Source organism: Caretta caretta, chromosome 3 (assembly GCF_965140235.1).
Source record: "Caretta caretta isolate rCarCar2 chromosome 3, rCarCar1.hap1, whole genome shotgun sequence".
Taxonomy (NCBI): Eukaryota; Metazoa; Chordata; order Testudines; family Cheloniidae; genus Caretta; species Caretta caretta.
This window is the reverse complement of record NC_134208.1, coordinates 15,731,068-15,747,183: the sequence shown is the minus strand read 5'-3', so window position 1 is coordinate 15,747,183 and position 16,116 is coordinate 15,731,068. Positions and strand designations below refer to the sequence as shown.

At 50.2% G+C, this 16,116-nt stretch overlaps 1 protein-coding gene and 1 long non-coding RNA gene across 5 annotated transcripts in view; one reads left to right on the top strand and one right to left on the bottom strand.

The window, feature by feature from the left end:
• CLIC5 (chloride intracellular channel 5) overlaps positions 1–16,116 on the top strand; it is a 119,404-nt gene that overhangs the window by 79,149 nt on the left and 24,139 nt on the right. For both annotated transcript variants that reach the window (XM_048845688.2, XM_048845689.2), the window contains exons 2-4: positions 2,934–3,043; positions 3,379–3,504; positions 4,901–5,007. In XM_048845688.2, coding sequence (XP_048701645.2) covers positions 2,934–3,043; positions 3,379–3,504; positions 4,901–5,007 — 343 coding nt within the window. The remainder of the gene's footprint in view (positions 1–2,933; positions 3,044–3,378; positions 3,505–4,900; positions 5,008–16,116) is intronic.
• LOC125634659 (uncharacterized) lies at positions 1,914–6,875 on the bottom strand. Of its 3 annotated transcripts, none has more exons than XR_012667543.1 (3): positions 6,648–6,875; positions 4,298–4,441; positions 1,914–3,035 (listed from the first exon to the last, which is right to left on the bottom strand). It is a non-coding gene; the product is annotated as an uncharacterized LOC125634659 (long non-coding RNA). The 3 variants fall into 3 exon arrangements; XR_012667542.1 differs by lacking the exon at positions 6,648–6,875 and adding an exon at positions 6,472–6,641; XR_007355982.2 differs by lacking the exon at positions 6,648–6,875 and adding an exon at positions 5,963–6,463.

The following is a 16,116-nucleotide window of genomic DNA, read 5'->3' as shown; positions in this document are numbered from 1 at the left end:
CTTGGGTCCAACAACGTGGAAGTGCCCAGTTTTCCATGGTAACTCAGTGTCTGATCTTACCATGCAATTTGCAGAACAGAAATAACTATGTTATGTTGCAGAGCTGTGCAAAACTGGGCTACTCCACTTCCCAGGGATTTGTGCAAATGTATTTCCTTCAGCTTTACCCCAGGTTCTGCTATTTCCGTGTCAAAATCAAATGCATGATGAATCCATGGTTTCAAGTAGAGAGACACTCGAACCAAACCTTCAGATTTGAATGTCCTCAAACTCAGAGTGTTTTAATCTGAACCTAGATCCAAATTAGAGTTTTTCAAATGGCCCCTATCTTCCTAAAAGACTGGAAAAATCAATTGGAATTTAGCAGATTGAGTCAATCTAATGTCTCTGCAAACACAGGCTCACCTTAAAATGAGCCCTGGTCACCTGAAAGGTTCATGACCTTTAGCAGCAAATCTTTCAACAAAACAGCCCAAGTTTGGAAAAACCAGCCAAGTTCTATCTGGTTTCTGGTTGTATTGCAAATGTAAGGGGACCATTGTCCCCTTACTAAAACTCAGTGTGGGTTTTTTTGGTTGGCTAGCTCTGAGTACCAAAAGGAAGGGGAAGGATCGATGGGAAATCAGGACCCTGAGACTGACAGTCCCTGGAAACAATAGGGAGAGGCCAGTCCTCCAAGTCAGACTGATTGACAGGGCAGGCAGCCTAATGAGGGAGTTGGGACTCAGGGGCCAGGGGGATCCCATCCTCCATGTGATTGAGCTGGAATTGCCCGGAACAGGGTGGGGCTGAGCTAAGGAGAGAGCAGGGGCCCAAGCTGAGCTGGGGAGTAGTCTGCCAGCCAGAAAACTAGAGAAGCAGCCCAGGAAGCAGGCCAGTGCTGGAGCAGAGCCACAGAAGCAGTCCAGAGAGCAGACCTGTGCTGGGAGCAGAGCTATAGCAACCAGAGCCAGAGGATCAGAAAAGCAGCCCAGGGGGCTGGAGGCAGAGCAGCATCAGTGCTGAGGCAGAGCGGAGCTGGAGCTGGGGCAGTCTAGAGCCGGGTGCGGTGAGCAGCCAGCTGGATAGAGTGCGGGGAGACACCCCAGCCAAGATGCCTTGCAGGCCAGACTTGGGGGGGGGGGGGGGGCAGGGATTGTAATCCTGATGGGGGTGGGGGCTGACGCTGGGAAGAAGGGTCCTGCCACATAGAGCGGGAAGGCATGTGGCCACTGTCAGAGCATAGAGCAAGTGTCTTGCCCGCAGCATCCCTGCAGCACAACCAGGGCCTGAGAAGGAGGCCTGGGATGTGTGAGGAGCAGACTCTGAACTTCCCTTATATTCCAGAGTCTGCTGGTTGTGATGTCCCAGTGCCACAGAGCGGAGTTATGTGTTTTCCTTTTAAACTTTCCCATTTTTTCCTTATCTTTTTAAAAATTGATTGCTGTTTAATAAATTGTATTTGCTTTGAACTGTATGTAATGATCAGTGGGTCAGGGAAGCTTCCAGTGCAGAGAGAGCACCCCAGAGTGGGGACACTCTAGCCCCTGCCCTAAGTGACCACAACAAGATTGGGGATCGAACCCTCCAGGAATCCTGGGCCTGGCCTTGTTGGGGCCATGAGGACTCTGCCACACAGGAGAGTGGAAGGGGAGCCCTCGAGGGCAGGAAGGCCTCTGGGTAAAGGAAGTGGGAGCAAGGACTCAGATCCTTTCACTAGCCCACTTCACCAGGTAGTGTATAAGCCAGGAAAGTTCCCACAATAGCGGGACTATTTCGCCGCCTACACAAACCTTTTGCAGAGCTGTAGGTAATTAGAAGTGATTCCTGCTCTAGAACACACTAATGCTGCCTCTCAGCTTCAGTACCAAGGAGACAAAACTTGCAAACTTATGACAGTAATGCAGTATTTTTTCAAAAGAAAAGAACACGTATTTGCTAAATTATTTAATCACCCATATCCCAGACATACTCTGTATGCATAAATCATAGTTATTCAACCCATATGAGTAAACAAGGGAAGGTTGGTTGCTTCACCAGAATCATAAGAATCTTTTAAACACTATGATACCACAAATTAAAATTAAGTTTATCAAAACCATTATCATCCTGAAAGCTTTGGCCACCCTGGTAATTATTATGCAAGGATGTTGACCTTGGATACAGTTTTTGCTCAGCTTAGCCAGTGTTATTTATATCTTTGCATGGCTAAAGACCATAAACTTCTGAAGGAAAAAACAGGCCATTTCCTCAATGCTAAGACTAGCAGTTTTTTATTGTCTTGCAGCTGTTTGTAAGAAACTCAATAGCTACTAGGGATGGGCACAGACTGGAACTCTGGTGAAGACATCTCCCTTGAACTCTGCAAAAGTTCAGATTTTGGTCTGGATCCAAATGTCTTAGTTTGAGCCCTATTTCTTCTATTGATGTAAACTAGAACTCCAGATCCAAATATCCCTGGATGTTGGAAATGCTTGGATTCTGATTTGGAAGTCTTCTCCTGGATCCTTTTTTGGTAGGGACTGTGGGGCAGAGCCTCCGTTAGTGTGAAAGTGTCATAGGTCCATCAAAGTCCCGTGACAATGACAATCTACATCAGCTGAAGACCTGCCCCTGAGTTTTCTAACAGCTCTGTTACACAGCCTATTTTATGTGGAAAGGGAAAATTAAGAGTCTATACAATGTTCCAGAAACTAGCTAAACAATGGCTAGGGACCCACTTTCCCTAGCCAGACCTTGTGTCATGATAGGGGCTAGGATATTCACTCAAACTACTGGCCAAAGCTAAGCCTGGAGTAATTCCATTACTCTGTTGGTGATAACCTACATTGCTGTTGCCTAGTATTGTTTATTTTCAGTCTGGTAATTTTTATGTCGATATCCAGTTTTCCCTCTCATGGGATGTGAGCAGAGTCCATAGTGCATACTCATTATTTTCCCTTTCTTTTCCCTAGGCTGGTATTGATGGAGAGAGTATTGGGAACTGTCCTTTTTCACAGCGTCTCTTCATGATCCTCTGGCTCAAAGGGGTTGTATTTAATGTCACCACAGTTGACCTGAAAAGGTAACAAGTTATTGGTTAATTTATTTGAAAACCATCACAATAGCCCATAGTTTGCTCTTTATTCGAAAGACACTCCCCCTCCCATTGGCTTCAGTGGGCTTTGCATCAGGCACATAGTGCCAAAGACACACGACAGAGCAGTTGAGATTCAGTTTCTTGATTATTTGTAGAAAAAATTTATTTTGTGTATTAAATAGGACTCTTTCAAAATACTGTGAATACTGAATGAAATAAGGGGGTACAAGTGACTGGTTTCCTGAGTGCCATGAACATCAGTAGGGCTCTATGATAATAAATGTCTGGTGATAACATGAATTTTCCTTGTCTCTCTGCAGAAAGCCAGCTGATCTACACAATTTGGCCCCTGGAACCCACCCGCCATTCTTGACTTTTAATGGAGAGGTCAAGACAGATATCAACAAAATCGAAGAGTTCCTGGAGGAGATGCTTGCACCTCCAAAGTAACAAATTGTGCTTTACTGTCAGAGTTTATTAGGAATGGAGCTTATAAGAAGCTCCCAGTCCTGCAACTGGAATAGTCTTTACCCATAGAACAGTCCAGCTGACTTCACTGGTTCTGCTTGCATGTGTAAAGACTGCTTGCATGATTAATACTTGCAGGATGTTTTCTCCTAACACACAGCACAACACTCTGTTCAAAACCTTGGTGAGACCGAAACTGGAATAGTTTGTCCGTTTGTGGTGTCCACATTTTAAAAAGGATATTGAAAAATTGGACTGGATGTAGAGAAGAGCACCACAAATTATTTGAAGGCTGGAGAAAATGCCTTATAGTGAGAGACTAAGGGAATTCAATATGTTTAGTTTAGCAAAAAAGAAGATTGAGAGGTGACTTGTCTACAATGTCTAAATAGCTTCATAGCAAGAAAATACCAGGTACTAAAAGGATTTATAATCTAGGGGTGAAAGGCATGACAAGAAATGAAAGCCAGACAAATTCAAGATAGAAATAAAGCACAAATATTTAACAGAGAGGGTGATTAATCATTGGAACACACTACCAAGAGTAGTGGTAGATTCCCCATCTCTTGATATCTTCAGATCAAGACTGGATGCCTTTCTGGGAGATCTGCTTTAGCCAAACCCAAATTATTGGTCTCAAAACAGGAGTAACTGGGTGAAATTATTTGGCTTGTGCTATACAAGAGGTTGTATTAATGAACTAATGGTCCCTTCTGACCTCAAGTTCTATGAATCTGAAAAATGTCTAGCTGCATAAAAGGATGTTTTCACCTTCTATTGACTCATCAGCTGTTGGCCAGTGCTGGATGCAGGAGATCAGATATGCATCCTTATGTTAACTTCAGTGGGCTTTAGATCAAGCCCTTAATCTGCTCTGGTCTTTCAAATCAATATGCTCCTTTGTAACAGATGTCTCTTTAAAAAAAACACACACAATCAAAACTCCACATTCGTCCCCCTTTGTTATACTAATACTCCTTGCTGTTACATTCTAGGCTATATTTTCAGCACCGGGAATTAAGCACAGGTCTGCCATTGATAATAGAGGGAGTTTGCTGCCAAACTCCCCCACACCCTGCTAGAAATCTATGCCTCTTTCTGATTTAAGGCCACTGTACCTTGGCTGCTGTTCACATTAAGCGCTTGTCATAAAACCATCACCATGTAACTCTCCAAATGCCTGGCTTCCCAGGACAGCAGTATTATTAAAAGGGGTTTGCCAAGCTGTCCTGCTGAGATAAATGACAGCCATAATTACAGTTCCGGGAATAGGGATATTTTCCCCCCCTCTTTCTCTAAACAGCATTTGTGATTATCAGTATATTGTTGGTAACAATAGAACATTATTTTCCAGACTGCTCCTCTCCTTTTCAGGTACCCCAAGCTGGCTGCTACACATCATGAATCAAACACTGCGGGGATAGATATCTTCTCCAAATTCTCTGCATACATAAAAAACACCAAGCAGCAGGACAACACTGGTGAGTAGGGTGCACTACCAAGTCTTTGCAAGGAGGTTTCACACTTAAAAAAATGAAGCACATTGTCATTCATATATTTCATGTCATTGGCATATTCTAAGATGTGCCCAAATAGCGTAAGGTATCATTGCCAATCAGTTCGGGCCAGTGAATGTAAAGGAGTTACTCCAAATTTGCACAAGCCTAATCAAGATCAGGAGCTGCTTCCAAGGGTCTCAGGATTGTGTTTAGTTGGCACAGCTGGTTTGCTGTCGTAGCCTTCACAATAGTGACATCTTATTGAAAAATTAATTAGGAGAAGGGAGTGATCTGATTTGGCTTCTTAGCCTGTGTTATTGCAGTGGAGAAGCCCCAGACCTCCTCTTTAAAGCATTCACACAGAAGTGTCAAAAATAAACAAACACCCCTTAGTACCTCTATGACACGCACCGCTTGAGCTAAAGCTATGACCTCAGCTCAGTGCAGCTACAGTTCTCCTCCATTCTCCTCTCCCGCCAGAGAGCCAGATCCTCAGCTGGTGTCAATTGGTCTATACCAGTGGTCCCCAAACTTCTCAGGATCACGCCCCCCCTTACCAGGGCCGGGAGTGGGATTGTGGCTTCAGGGGAAATGTGGACAGGGGTAGGGGGACCGAAGCTGGGGCTCCAGCTGGGAGTGGCGGCAAGGCTGGGAGTGGAGACCCACCCGGGGCCAGCAGCTGGGGCCCCATGCGCAGGGCCAGGAGTGGAGCCCCAGGTGTGGGGCCAGCAGCCAGGCCCGGGGCTGGGGCCAGGAGCAGAACTGGGTGGCACTCCCTCCCCGCCTCCCATGCGGGCTGGCCCAGACCTCAGCCCCCTGAACTTTCCTCCGCGACCCCTAAGGGGGCGTGCCCCACACTTTGGGGACCTCTGATCTAATTTACACCTGCTGAAGATCTGGCAGAGTGTTTTCAATCACTCTTCAGGTTGCACCTTACCTGAGAATGTAAAGTCTGCTGGGCAGATTCTGTGTTTTCTATTTGTCTGTTAAGCACCATGCAGGTGTGTTGCTTATCAGATGGGAAGGTTAATCTTGTGGTTAGATTCGAGAGATGTATGTTCGGGTCCCAGCTCAGCCACAGATTCCCTGTGTGACTTTGTAGTTAGGGTACATTGTGATGGGACACACCCCACAAGCCTAAGGAGTGTCCATGCTCACAAGCAGTGCCAATTAAGTGCACCTGCAGACCATGCTCTACCTGGAGAAGGGGAACTTGAAACGGTGAAGCTGGCCAGAGAGTGGGGAGGCAGGAAAAGAAGTTTGCCCAAGAAGAGAGGCTGCTAGAGAGCCCAGAAGCCGTGGAAGCCCAGCCCAGCCCACGGCAGTGGGTAGCCTTCACTCCCGTCCCCTTTTAGGACCACTATCTCCCTGAACAGCACAAAAGCAGCTGGACTAGAGGCTGAGGATTGAGGCACAGATTTCAGTGGGCATTAGGTGACTAAATACCTTTGAGAAGCCAGGCCAGAGCCCTTAAGTTCACGGCACATCCCTGATGAGTCATGTTTTACCTTCTATCACTTCAGTCCTGTCTTAGGTAAAAATGAAATCAGGGAGGTATGCCCTCCTCTGCCTTCCCCGGACAGTCAGCTTAGTTGTGAAACCTCTCTTTGTCACACACATACCTCTGCCCCACCCTCTTCCTGTAAGCACAAGGTCCACCAGTAAAACCCCAGGTCCATAGGTGGCAGGTATAATAGGCCAGGAGAACCTAAGCCCCGCAGTGCAGCCTGTGTCGACCTGCCGTAGGATACCTGGGCCATGGTGGCCCCGCTTGCACTCCATCTCTTCCCGTCCCTGCTCTGCCCCTTCCCTGAGGCCCCCACCATCAGCCACTGCCTGGCTGAGTCCCTCCTCTCCACCACTCCTGCCCCTTCCATGCAAGGCCCCCGCTGCCCCACGCCCCTCCTCTATCCCCCTCCCCCACAAAGTGTCCCCCTGCCCACCATATCCCTCCTCTCCTGCAAGGTCCCCCCGCCCGCCGTATCCCTCCTCTCCTCCCCCTCCTCTCCTGCAAGGTCCCCCCGCCCACCGTATCCCTCCGCTCCTCCCCCTCCTCTCCTGCAAGGTCCCCCCGCCCGCCGTATCCCTCCTCTCCTGCAAGGTCCCCCCGCCCACCGTATCCCTCCGCTCCTCCCCCTCCTCTCCTGTAAGGTCCCCCCGCCCGCCGTATCCCTCCTCTCCTCCCCCTCCTCTCCTGCAAGGTCCCCCCGCCCACCGTATCCCTCCGCTCCTCCCCCTCCTCTCCTGCAAGGTCCCCCCGCCCGCCGTATCCCTCCTCTCCTCCCCCTCCTCTCCTGCAAGGTCCCCCCGCCCGCCGTATCCCTCCTCTCCTCCCCCTCCTCTCCTGCAAGGTCCCCCCGCCCACCGTATCCCTCCGCTCCTCCCCCTCCTCTCCTGCAAGGTCCCCCCGCCCGCCGTATCCCTCCTCTCCTCCCCCTCCTCTCCTGTAAGGTCCCCCCGCCCGCCGTATCCCTCCTCTCCTCCCCCTCCTCTCCTGCAAGGTCCCCCCGCCCACCGTATCCCTCCGCTCCTCCCCCTCCTCTCCTGCAAGGTCCCCCCGCCCGCCGTATCCCTCCTCTCCTCCCCCTCCTCTCCTGCAAGGTCCCCCCGCCCGCCGTATCCCTCCTCTCCTCCCCCTCCTCTCCTGCAAGGTCCCCCCGCCCGCCGTATCCGTCCTCTCCTCCCCGCAAGGTCCCCCCGCCCGCCGTATCCGTCCTCTCCTCCCCGCAAGGTCCCCCCGCCTGCCGTATCCGTCCTCTCCTCCCCGCAAGGTCCCCCCGCCCACCGTATCCCTCCTCTCCTCCCCCTCCTCTCCAGCAAGGTCCCCCTGCCTGCCGCATCCCTGCGGGCAGTGGAGGCCTCGCACGGGAGAGGGGTGGAGCAGAGAGGGATGTAGGGAGTGACAGGTGGCGGGGGCCGCATGGGAGAGTCAGGGAAGAGAGGAGGGATGCAGGGAGTGGCAGGCGGCAGGGACCTTGCAGGGGAGGCAGGGAGGAGAGGAGGGACGCAGGGAGTGGCAGGCAGGAGGGGCTTGGTGGGGGGGGTTGGAGGAGAGGAGGGACGTGGGGAGCGGCAGGTGGTGGGGACTTGGCGGGGGAGGGGGTGGAGGAGAGGAGGGACATAGGGAGCGGCAGGAGGCGGGGGCTTGGCGGGGGAGGGGGTGGAGGAGAGGAGGGACACGGGTAGCGGCAGGTGGCGGGGGCTTGGTGGGGGAGGGGGTTGGAGGAGAGGAGGGACATGGGGAGCGGCAGGCGGCGGGGGCTTGGCGGGGGAGGGGGTGGAGGAGAGGAGGGACACGGGGAGCGGCAGGCGGCGGGGGCTTGGTGGGGGAGGGGGTTGGAGGAGAGGAGGGACGTGGGGAGCAGCAGGCGGCGGGGGCTTGGTGGGGGAGGGGGTTGGAGGAGAGGAGGGACATGGGGAGCGGCAGGCGGCGGGGGCTTCGTGGGGGAGGGGGTTGGAGGAGAGGAGGGACACGGGGAGCGGCAGGCGGCGGGGGCTTTGTGGGGGAGGGGGTTGGAGGAGAGGAGGGACACGGGGAGCAGCAGGCGGCGGGGGCTTGGTGGGGGAGGGGGTGGAGGAGAGGAGGGACATGGGGAGCAGCAGGCAACAGGCACCTCGCACGGGAGGGGGTGGAGGAGAGGAGGGACACGGGGAGCGGCAGGAGGCGGGGGCTTGGTGGGGGAGGGGGTTGGAGGAGAGGACGGACGTGGGGAGCGGCAGGAGGCGGGGGCTTGGCGGGGGAGGCGGTGGAGGAGAGGACGGACGTGGGGAGCGGCAGGAGGCGGGGGCTTGGCGGGGGAGGGGGTGGAGGAGAGGACGGATGTGGGGAGCGGCAGGAGGCGGGGGCTTGGTGGGGGAGGGGGTGGAGGAGAGGATGGACGTGGGGAGCGGCAGGCGGTGGGGGCTTGGCGGGGGAGGGGGTGGAGGAGAGGAGGGACACGGGGAGCGGCAGGCGGCGGGGGCTTGGTGGGGGAGGGGGTGGAGGAGAGGAGGGACACGGGTAGCGGCAGGCGGCGGGGGCTTGGTGGGGGAGGGGGTGGAGGAGAGGAGGGACACGGGTAGCAGCAGGCGGCGGGGGCTTGGTGGGGGAGGGGGTGGAGGAGAGGAGGGACACGGGGAGCAGCAGGCGGCGGGGGCTTGGTGGGGGAGGGGGTGGAGGAGAGGAGGGACACGGGGAGCAGCAGGCAGCTGGCACCTCGCACGGGAGGGGGTGGAGGAGAGGACGGACGTGGGGAGCGGCAGGAGGCGGGGGCTTGGCGGGGGAGGGGGTGGAGGAGAGGAGGGACACGGGGAGTGGCAGGCGGCAGGGGCTTGGTGGGGGAGGGGATTGGAGGAGAGGAGGGACACGGGGAGCGGCAGGCGGCGGGGGCTTGGAGGAGAGGAGGTACACAGGGAGCGGCGGTGGCTTGGTGAGGAGGGAGTTGGAGGAGAGGAGGGACACAGGGAGCATCAGTGGCCTTGCAGGGCAGGCAGGGAGGAGAGGAGGGGCGCGGGGAGTGGCAGGCGGCAGGGGTCTCGCAGGGCTGGAGGAGAGGAGGGACGCGGGCAGCTGCAGGCAGGTGGGAGTGGAGGAGAGGAGGGACGCAGGGAGCTGCAGGTAGGCGGGTGCCTTACGGAGGAAACAGGGATGAGAGGAGGGACGTGGGGAGTAACAGGCTGCAGGGATCTCATGGGGGAGACAGGGAGGAGAGGAGGGATGTGGGGAGCGGCAGGTGGCGGGGGCCTCGCGGGGGAGGGGAGTGGAGCAGAGGAGGGATGTGGGGTGCGGCAGGGGCCTCACAGGGGAGGCAGGGAGGAGAGGAGGGACGCAGCAAGTGGGGGGGCAGAGTGGGGAGTGCGCCTGGGTGGAGCAGGGGTTGAGGGTGGGCAGGGCCATGGGTGGGAGAGGCAGGCAGGGAGCTAGGCTCCCCCAGGGGAAGCTTCACCAGCTGCCCATGTCCAGGTTTCCTTTATCTATGGGAGCTAGCCCTGTTAGCCTGTACCTGCACTGGACTCCAGCCACTGGGAGCACCAGCAGTCAGCATGGTTGCGGACCCACCTACCTTGCCTATTGTTTACCTCCTGCCTGATCCAGTCCCTAAGATCATAGAGCCAAACATCAGGTGATCCATAGGCTGCAGGCAGTCCCAGGCTGAGAGATATCTGAACTTTTTTTTTAGCCTCCAGCCACTAGTTTAGTCCTTAAACCTAATAACACATTCCTTGGTAACCATTTACTGCTGCACAAATTAATTAGTTAACTTTTGCAAAGTGCTTTCATAGTGGAAAGTGCTTTATAAGTACTAAGAATTATTATTACAGACAGGAGAATTGTCCCATCTCCTACCTCCACATTAGTGGGTGAAATCCAGAGACCCCTCAAATTGCTAGAGAAACAGTTTGTCTGTATTACGCATTTCTAATGCACCCATGGCCATGGTCTCAAGTTAATCATGTGTACTTTCCAAGATTTGGTTGGTTAGCCAAGACATCAGTATTGTAGAACCCATCAGACATTCACAAACTCCAGAAAATGTCCAGCACTAAAGAATGTGTAGTCATAACTCCTTCTGTCCCCTATCTACGGAAAACCTTCAATATGGGCCTGATCTATGCCCATTGAGGCTTTCCGTTGGCTTCAATGGTCTTTGGATCAGGCACTTGTCTACACTGATGACTAGGAGATCCAATGCAAATGATCACAATTTGTGAGTAGATGAACACATGATAAAAATATACCCAAACAACTCCAGGGTATTACATCACACAATAGCACTTGTTTGTTTAGTTTGGCCAAAGATAGGTCAAAATCAAATACCAAGAACCCCAACTCACCAAACTTTGGGGTGATTATTACTTCCCTAACTGGGGTGTTAGGATAAACTCGCTAATATATGTGAACTCAGGAACTGAAGTTTTGCAGCATCCGCTTATCTCTAATTGTGACAAGTGTGGTTTAATTTTAATTATTTATGATCACTCTCCTTAGCAGGCTGGTAAATGTTCTGTAGTATGTTTAGCAGAGGTAACAAGATCATAGTAAAGTGAGCTCACACTACAGCCTGTGACTATTATATCTTTCCTGAGAAGTGGGGTGAAGCGGTTGGGTTTTTCAAATGGAATTTATGGGGTATAAGATTCTTGAAGTGAGAATTAATGAGTCCTACTGTGTTCCCAAGATAAATCAAAGCAGAGGGGTCTGATTATGGGGCCTTGCAACAGCTTCAGCAGTACCATTTGCAGGGGAACTAGCTCCTGGTAATGTGTGATATTTCCAAAGGTAAGATGAGAAGAAGTTGTTGATGAAAGAGCTGAGGCAGCTGATTTCTTTTGCCACTTGAAGCTTAACTGGTACAGAGAAGTTACTATGGAAACCAAGAGATGCAGTTGCTTGCCCTAGTGTCTCTGGCAGTAAATGAACACAGTCATTGCTTACATTTGTCCGTTTGGTTTAAGGTTTATGGTGCACTCTGCTGGCAAATGGGTGAATTTATAAAGCAGCAAGCTTACTATTGGTTAGAGGAGGTGGGCAAATTTTATCTAGAACTGTTTTCAATCAAAAAATCCAATTTTGTCAAAAACTGGAGCATGTTGTATAGACATGGCAATGACATTTTCAGTGGAAAAGAGTCAAAACATTTCATGTTGACAGTGTCAGAAGGTTTTGTTTCTGTGGTGTCATTTCAATTTCATTTTGGCTTTTATATGGCATTAAATATTAATTTTAATATTATATTATATTATGATGTATGCAATATATACATGCATATAATATTTAATCTTTTAATATAGTATAAAAGTCAAAATGAAATGTATCAAAATGACACTATTGAAACAAGTGTTGTAGTTGTGTTAGTCTCAGGCAAGCCTGGGAACTGTAATTCATAACTCTGCTAGGCACTAAAAACTATGGACTTAAGAGGACACTGGTTTGATGGCCCATTACAGCAATTTATAACACTCCCTGCTGCCTACTAAGGGCTTGCCTACACTTAAAACACTACAGCGCAGCTGCACCGCTGTAGCGCTTCCATGTAGACACTACCTACACCAGCAGGCGGGGTTCTTCTATCGGTGTAGGTAATCCACCTCCCTGAAAGGCGGTAGGTAGGTCTACATCGGGAGTTAGGCTGGCATAGCTATGGCCTGGTACACTGCATGGTTAGGTCGATGTAATCTGCCTTGTGTTGACCTAGCTATGGAAGTGTTTTCACTTAAATTTGACTCCTGCTGTCATAAGTGCCTCTCTATGCCGTTTTAGTAACACCACCTCCCTGAGCTGCACAGAGTCACAGTTGACGTAATTAGGTTGACACAGTGTCAGTGTAGACACTGCTTTGCTTATGTGGACTGTTACTGGCTTTCAGGAGACATCCCACAATGCCCCGCTCTGACAATACAATCGATACAAGAGCTCCTGGTGAGGACATGCACCCCCGACACAAGGAGCCAAATATCCATGCACACAAGCAATTTTATAACTGTGGTGGCTGTATGCTAACATAAATTAGATCGACATAATTTTGTAGTGTAGACATGGCCTATATCTCTCAGGGGTGTGGAATTTTCTTGAGGGGGAGGGATAGCTTAGTGGTTTGAGCATTGGCCTCAATCCTTGAGGGAGCCATTTAGGGATCTGGGGCAAAAATTGGGGATTGGTCCTGCTTTAAGCAGGGGGTTGGACTAGATGACCTCCTGAGGTCCCTTCCAACCCGGTTAGTCTATGAAGCTGTACTAATGTAGGTTCCCAGTGTAGACCAGCCCTAACCCTCCATTGTTGTACAACTGCAGAAGTGTTAATTGTCCATTTCATTTTAAGTGGTCTCCTACAACATGTGTGAACCCCTTATACCTCACAGTTTGTCCCAGCTTGTATTTAGCTTGGACACTGGTTACCTTCTCTAGACCTGAAGAGCTTTGTGGAGCTTGAAAGCTTGTCCTCTCCACCAACAGAAGCTTGTTCAATAAAAGATACTGCCCTCATCCGTCTGGTCTAGCTCACTATTGAAACAAAATGTTTCAATGGTACCAAATTGAAGTTTTTCAGAATTTTCAATTTGTGGGAAATTTGCCTTTTCATTCCTATTTGGAACTATTTTTTTTAAATGTTGGACTCGTCCATGGAATGGAGGTTTTGGTTCCCAATCAGCTGTAGTATCAATTCACTTTGAGTCACAGGATCATTTGAAATAATTATAAACAAAGTGCTTTAATGTTAACAGAGAAAACATAATTTTTACTGGATCCATGCAGTGGTTCATTGGGCACATCCACTGACTTTTGTGCCTGGCACAGAAGCAGGTGATAACCTTCGGGTATACCTCTGTGTGGCAAGATGTTATAGATCATGATTCATTTGCTTACCAGATGTATTTGGCAGCAAGGCTGCCCTGATTTAATAGTTCTCTGAATTTCCGATCCTTTTTTTCCCCTTCTTTGTTTTGCTAACTTTGCTGTCTTTTAATATAAAAATGTTGAAAGGGTTGGAACAGGCTGGCTAGGGCGGTAAGCCCAGAAGCAAACATACTCGTGCCATATCAAAGTTCCACCACTTTTAAGCATCTTGAAAGGAAAGGAATTGATTCCAGATTCTCAGGATGTGGCAAGCTGTGTTTAAAGAAAGTGTGCGTATTTATTATTTCAAGTTCGTTCAGTTACAAGGGACTTGATTCCTTCCACCCCCCACATCACCCAATAATTTCCTAACAGGCTTCCCTAAAGGAGTGGTCTTCACAGCACAGGAATAGTCCCACTTCCTGCTTGGATAGTGTGACTAGATTGTTCTGTCTTGTGACCTTTTTCACGAGACGCCACTGCTGTGGTTAAAATCACGAACATTTAATGCCCTGCACAACTGATGCCAGAGACAGAAATCCTAGGAAGAGCCCAAGGAGTGTGATCTTGACATTAGTTTCACAGAGAGACAAGGTGGGTGAGGTAATATCTTCTTTGGACCAACTTCTGTTGGTGAGAGAGACAAACTTTCAAACTTACACAGAGCTCTTCTTCTCTTTAGCCTTAGTTGAATTTCCCTGCCTCCCTTGAGAGCAGATTCTTTTAATTGCCACATATTTACCACAAGGCCTGGTCTGAGCACAGGACTGAAAGCCAGGATCTCATAAGTTCTAACACTGGCTCCTTCTGTGACCTAGAGCAAGTCACTTAAGCTCTATAAAACGAGGATAGCAGTCGCTATTTACCTACTCATTGAAGTATCCTGAGGATTAATTATCTGAAACACCGTGTATATGTTCAGTATTGTGATTATTATTTTTGCATGTCTGTATTGCTTATGAAAGGGATGATGTGTAATAACCACCCAATTGCAGTTAGTTCTTCCCAAAATTGTGCGCTCCTTGGCTCATAGAATGAGCCCTTTGATTTCATTCATGAGTTTAAAAAGTTGTTCTTGAATTGAGTTCTTAGGGGGCACTAGATCCTGTGTGGGTGGGCGCATTCATTAGCGGAACGAGAGGATGTTTTACTGTACTGCTCTTCACTAGGATCTGAGCTGGGAGACCACCAACGTGATTTAATTCGGTGGAATTTCCAGCCGTCTGACCAGAGGATTCCACTGGTCTGGTTTGGATTTAGATCAAGGGCCCAAAAATAAAAGAGCATTAAATCATTAATTTACATGTGATTAAATGCCATTCACCTCCTTCGGCAGCTACAACACACTTTGCGGTTAAGCATGTGAGGTGAGAAACATCTCTCTCTCTTTCTGTGCTATATATATAGGTCTATAATATATATGCGCACACACGCACAGGGCCTGACTCTCCTCTGACCTACATTGGTTTTATGCTAGTTTAATTCCACTGCCTTCCATGGAGTTACTCCAGGTGAGAGCAGTGTCAGCCCCACAGTGAATATACATGCACAGTCTGAACACTGTGTCTGTGTGTTCTGATCCTTTCTAGAGGCCATCACGTACCTCCGTAAATAAACAGAAAAACATCAGTTCACTTCAAAAGGAATTTATGCCACACAGAAAGGTTACAGAAATGATGACACTGTGGGGCAGATTCTCCCTTGAATCCAAGCAATGCCGGGTGCCAGAGAGGATGGGGGTCATTATAGAGACGATTACAGCTCCCTGATTCTGCAGGCCAGTCTGCATTAGTCCTGGCTCCAGCTTCACCATGAATTAGAGCAGCCTATGTCCTGCTCTACCTTCTGGCAGCTGAGGATCGTCATAACAAAGTGGAACTCCTCCCCTCCCCTGCAACATCCCCTTCATGTGGGTGAGGGGAAGCTGGTCACAAGTCAGCTCCAACTGAGCACACACACACACACACCCCACCCCACCCCACCCCACCCCCCGCCGCCATTTACTACCAAAATCTGGCTTCTTTGCAGCTTAGGAGCAGCCCAAAGGAGCTGAGTCGTCATTGTAAATCTGGCCCTAATGCTGGATGCCTTCATGAAACTTATCATGAAATCATTAGAGTCTATAAAAATGACTTTACACAGACTAGCTATGTATAAACAGAGGAGAGGTCCAGTATATATCATACATACAGACCATACATAGAAGATGAAGAACTATAGGCCCCATATATTCTCTTCAAACACTTTGGGTCCCGGTTATTGTTTTATACACAGACAAACAATATGTAGTGGTGACAGCAATAGGATAAATCACAGAGCCATGGGATAAATATAATCGGGCAAATGGTTGCACAGTTTGTCATGCCCCTTTGACATCTCTCACATGTGCTCTGCACGCTAAGGGCTTGATCCTGTGCTCACTGAAATCAATGGCAAAGCTCCTACTGACTTTAATGGTGCAGAATCAGGGCCTAAAGGCCAGGAGGGTGGGACCAGGGACTGGTCTCGGGCACACCAGCCCCACATCCAGGGCAAGTGGAAGGTCCAGGGCTCCCCACAGCGGTCCGGGTTTCCTGGGTGGCTCTTACCATGGCCTGGCTGGGGGGGAGCAGGTTTTGGGCGAGAAGAGGAGGAGCAGAGGGTAGAGGTACAGGGGAAAAGGAGGGGCAGGGGCAGGGCCACAGAGGGGGCAGGGCTCCTTCATGTGTCCTGCTTTTGCCTTTTGAAAAAGTGATCACCTAGCTGGCAGACACTTTTTTTCTTTAACAAAGGCATTAT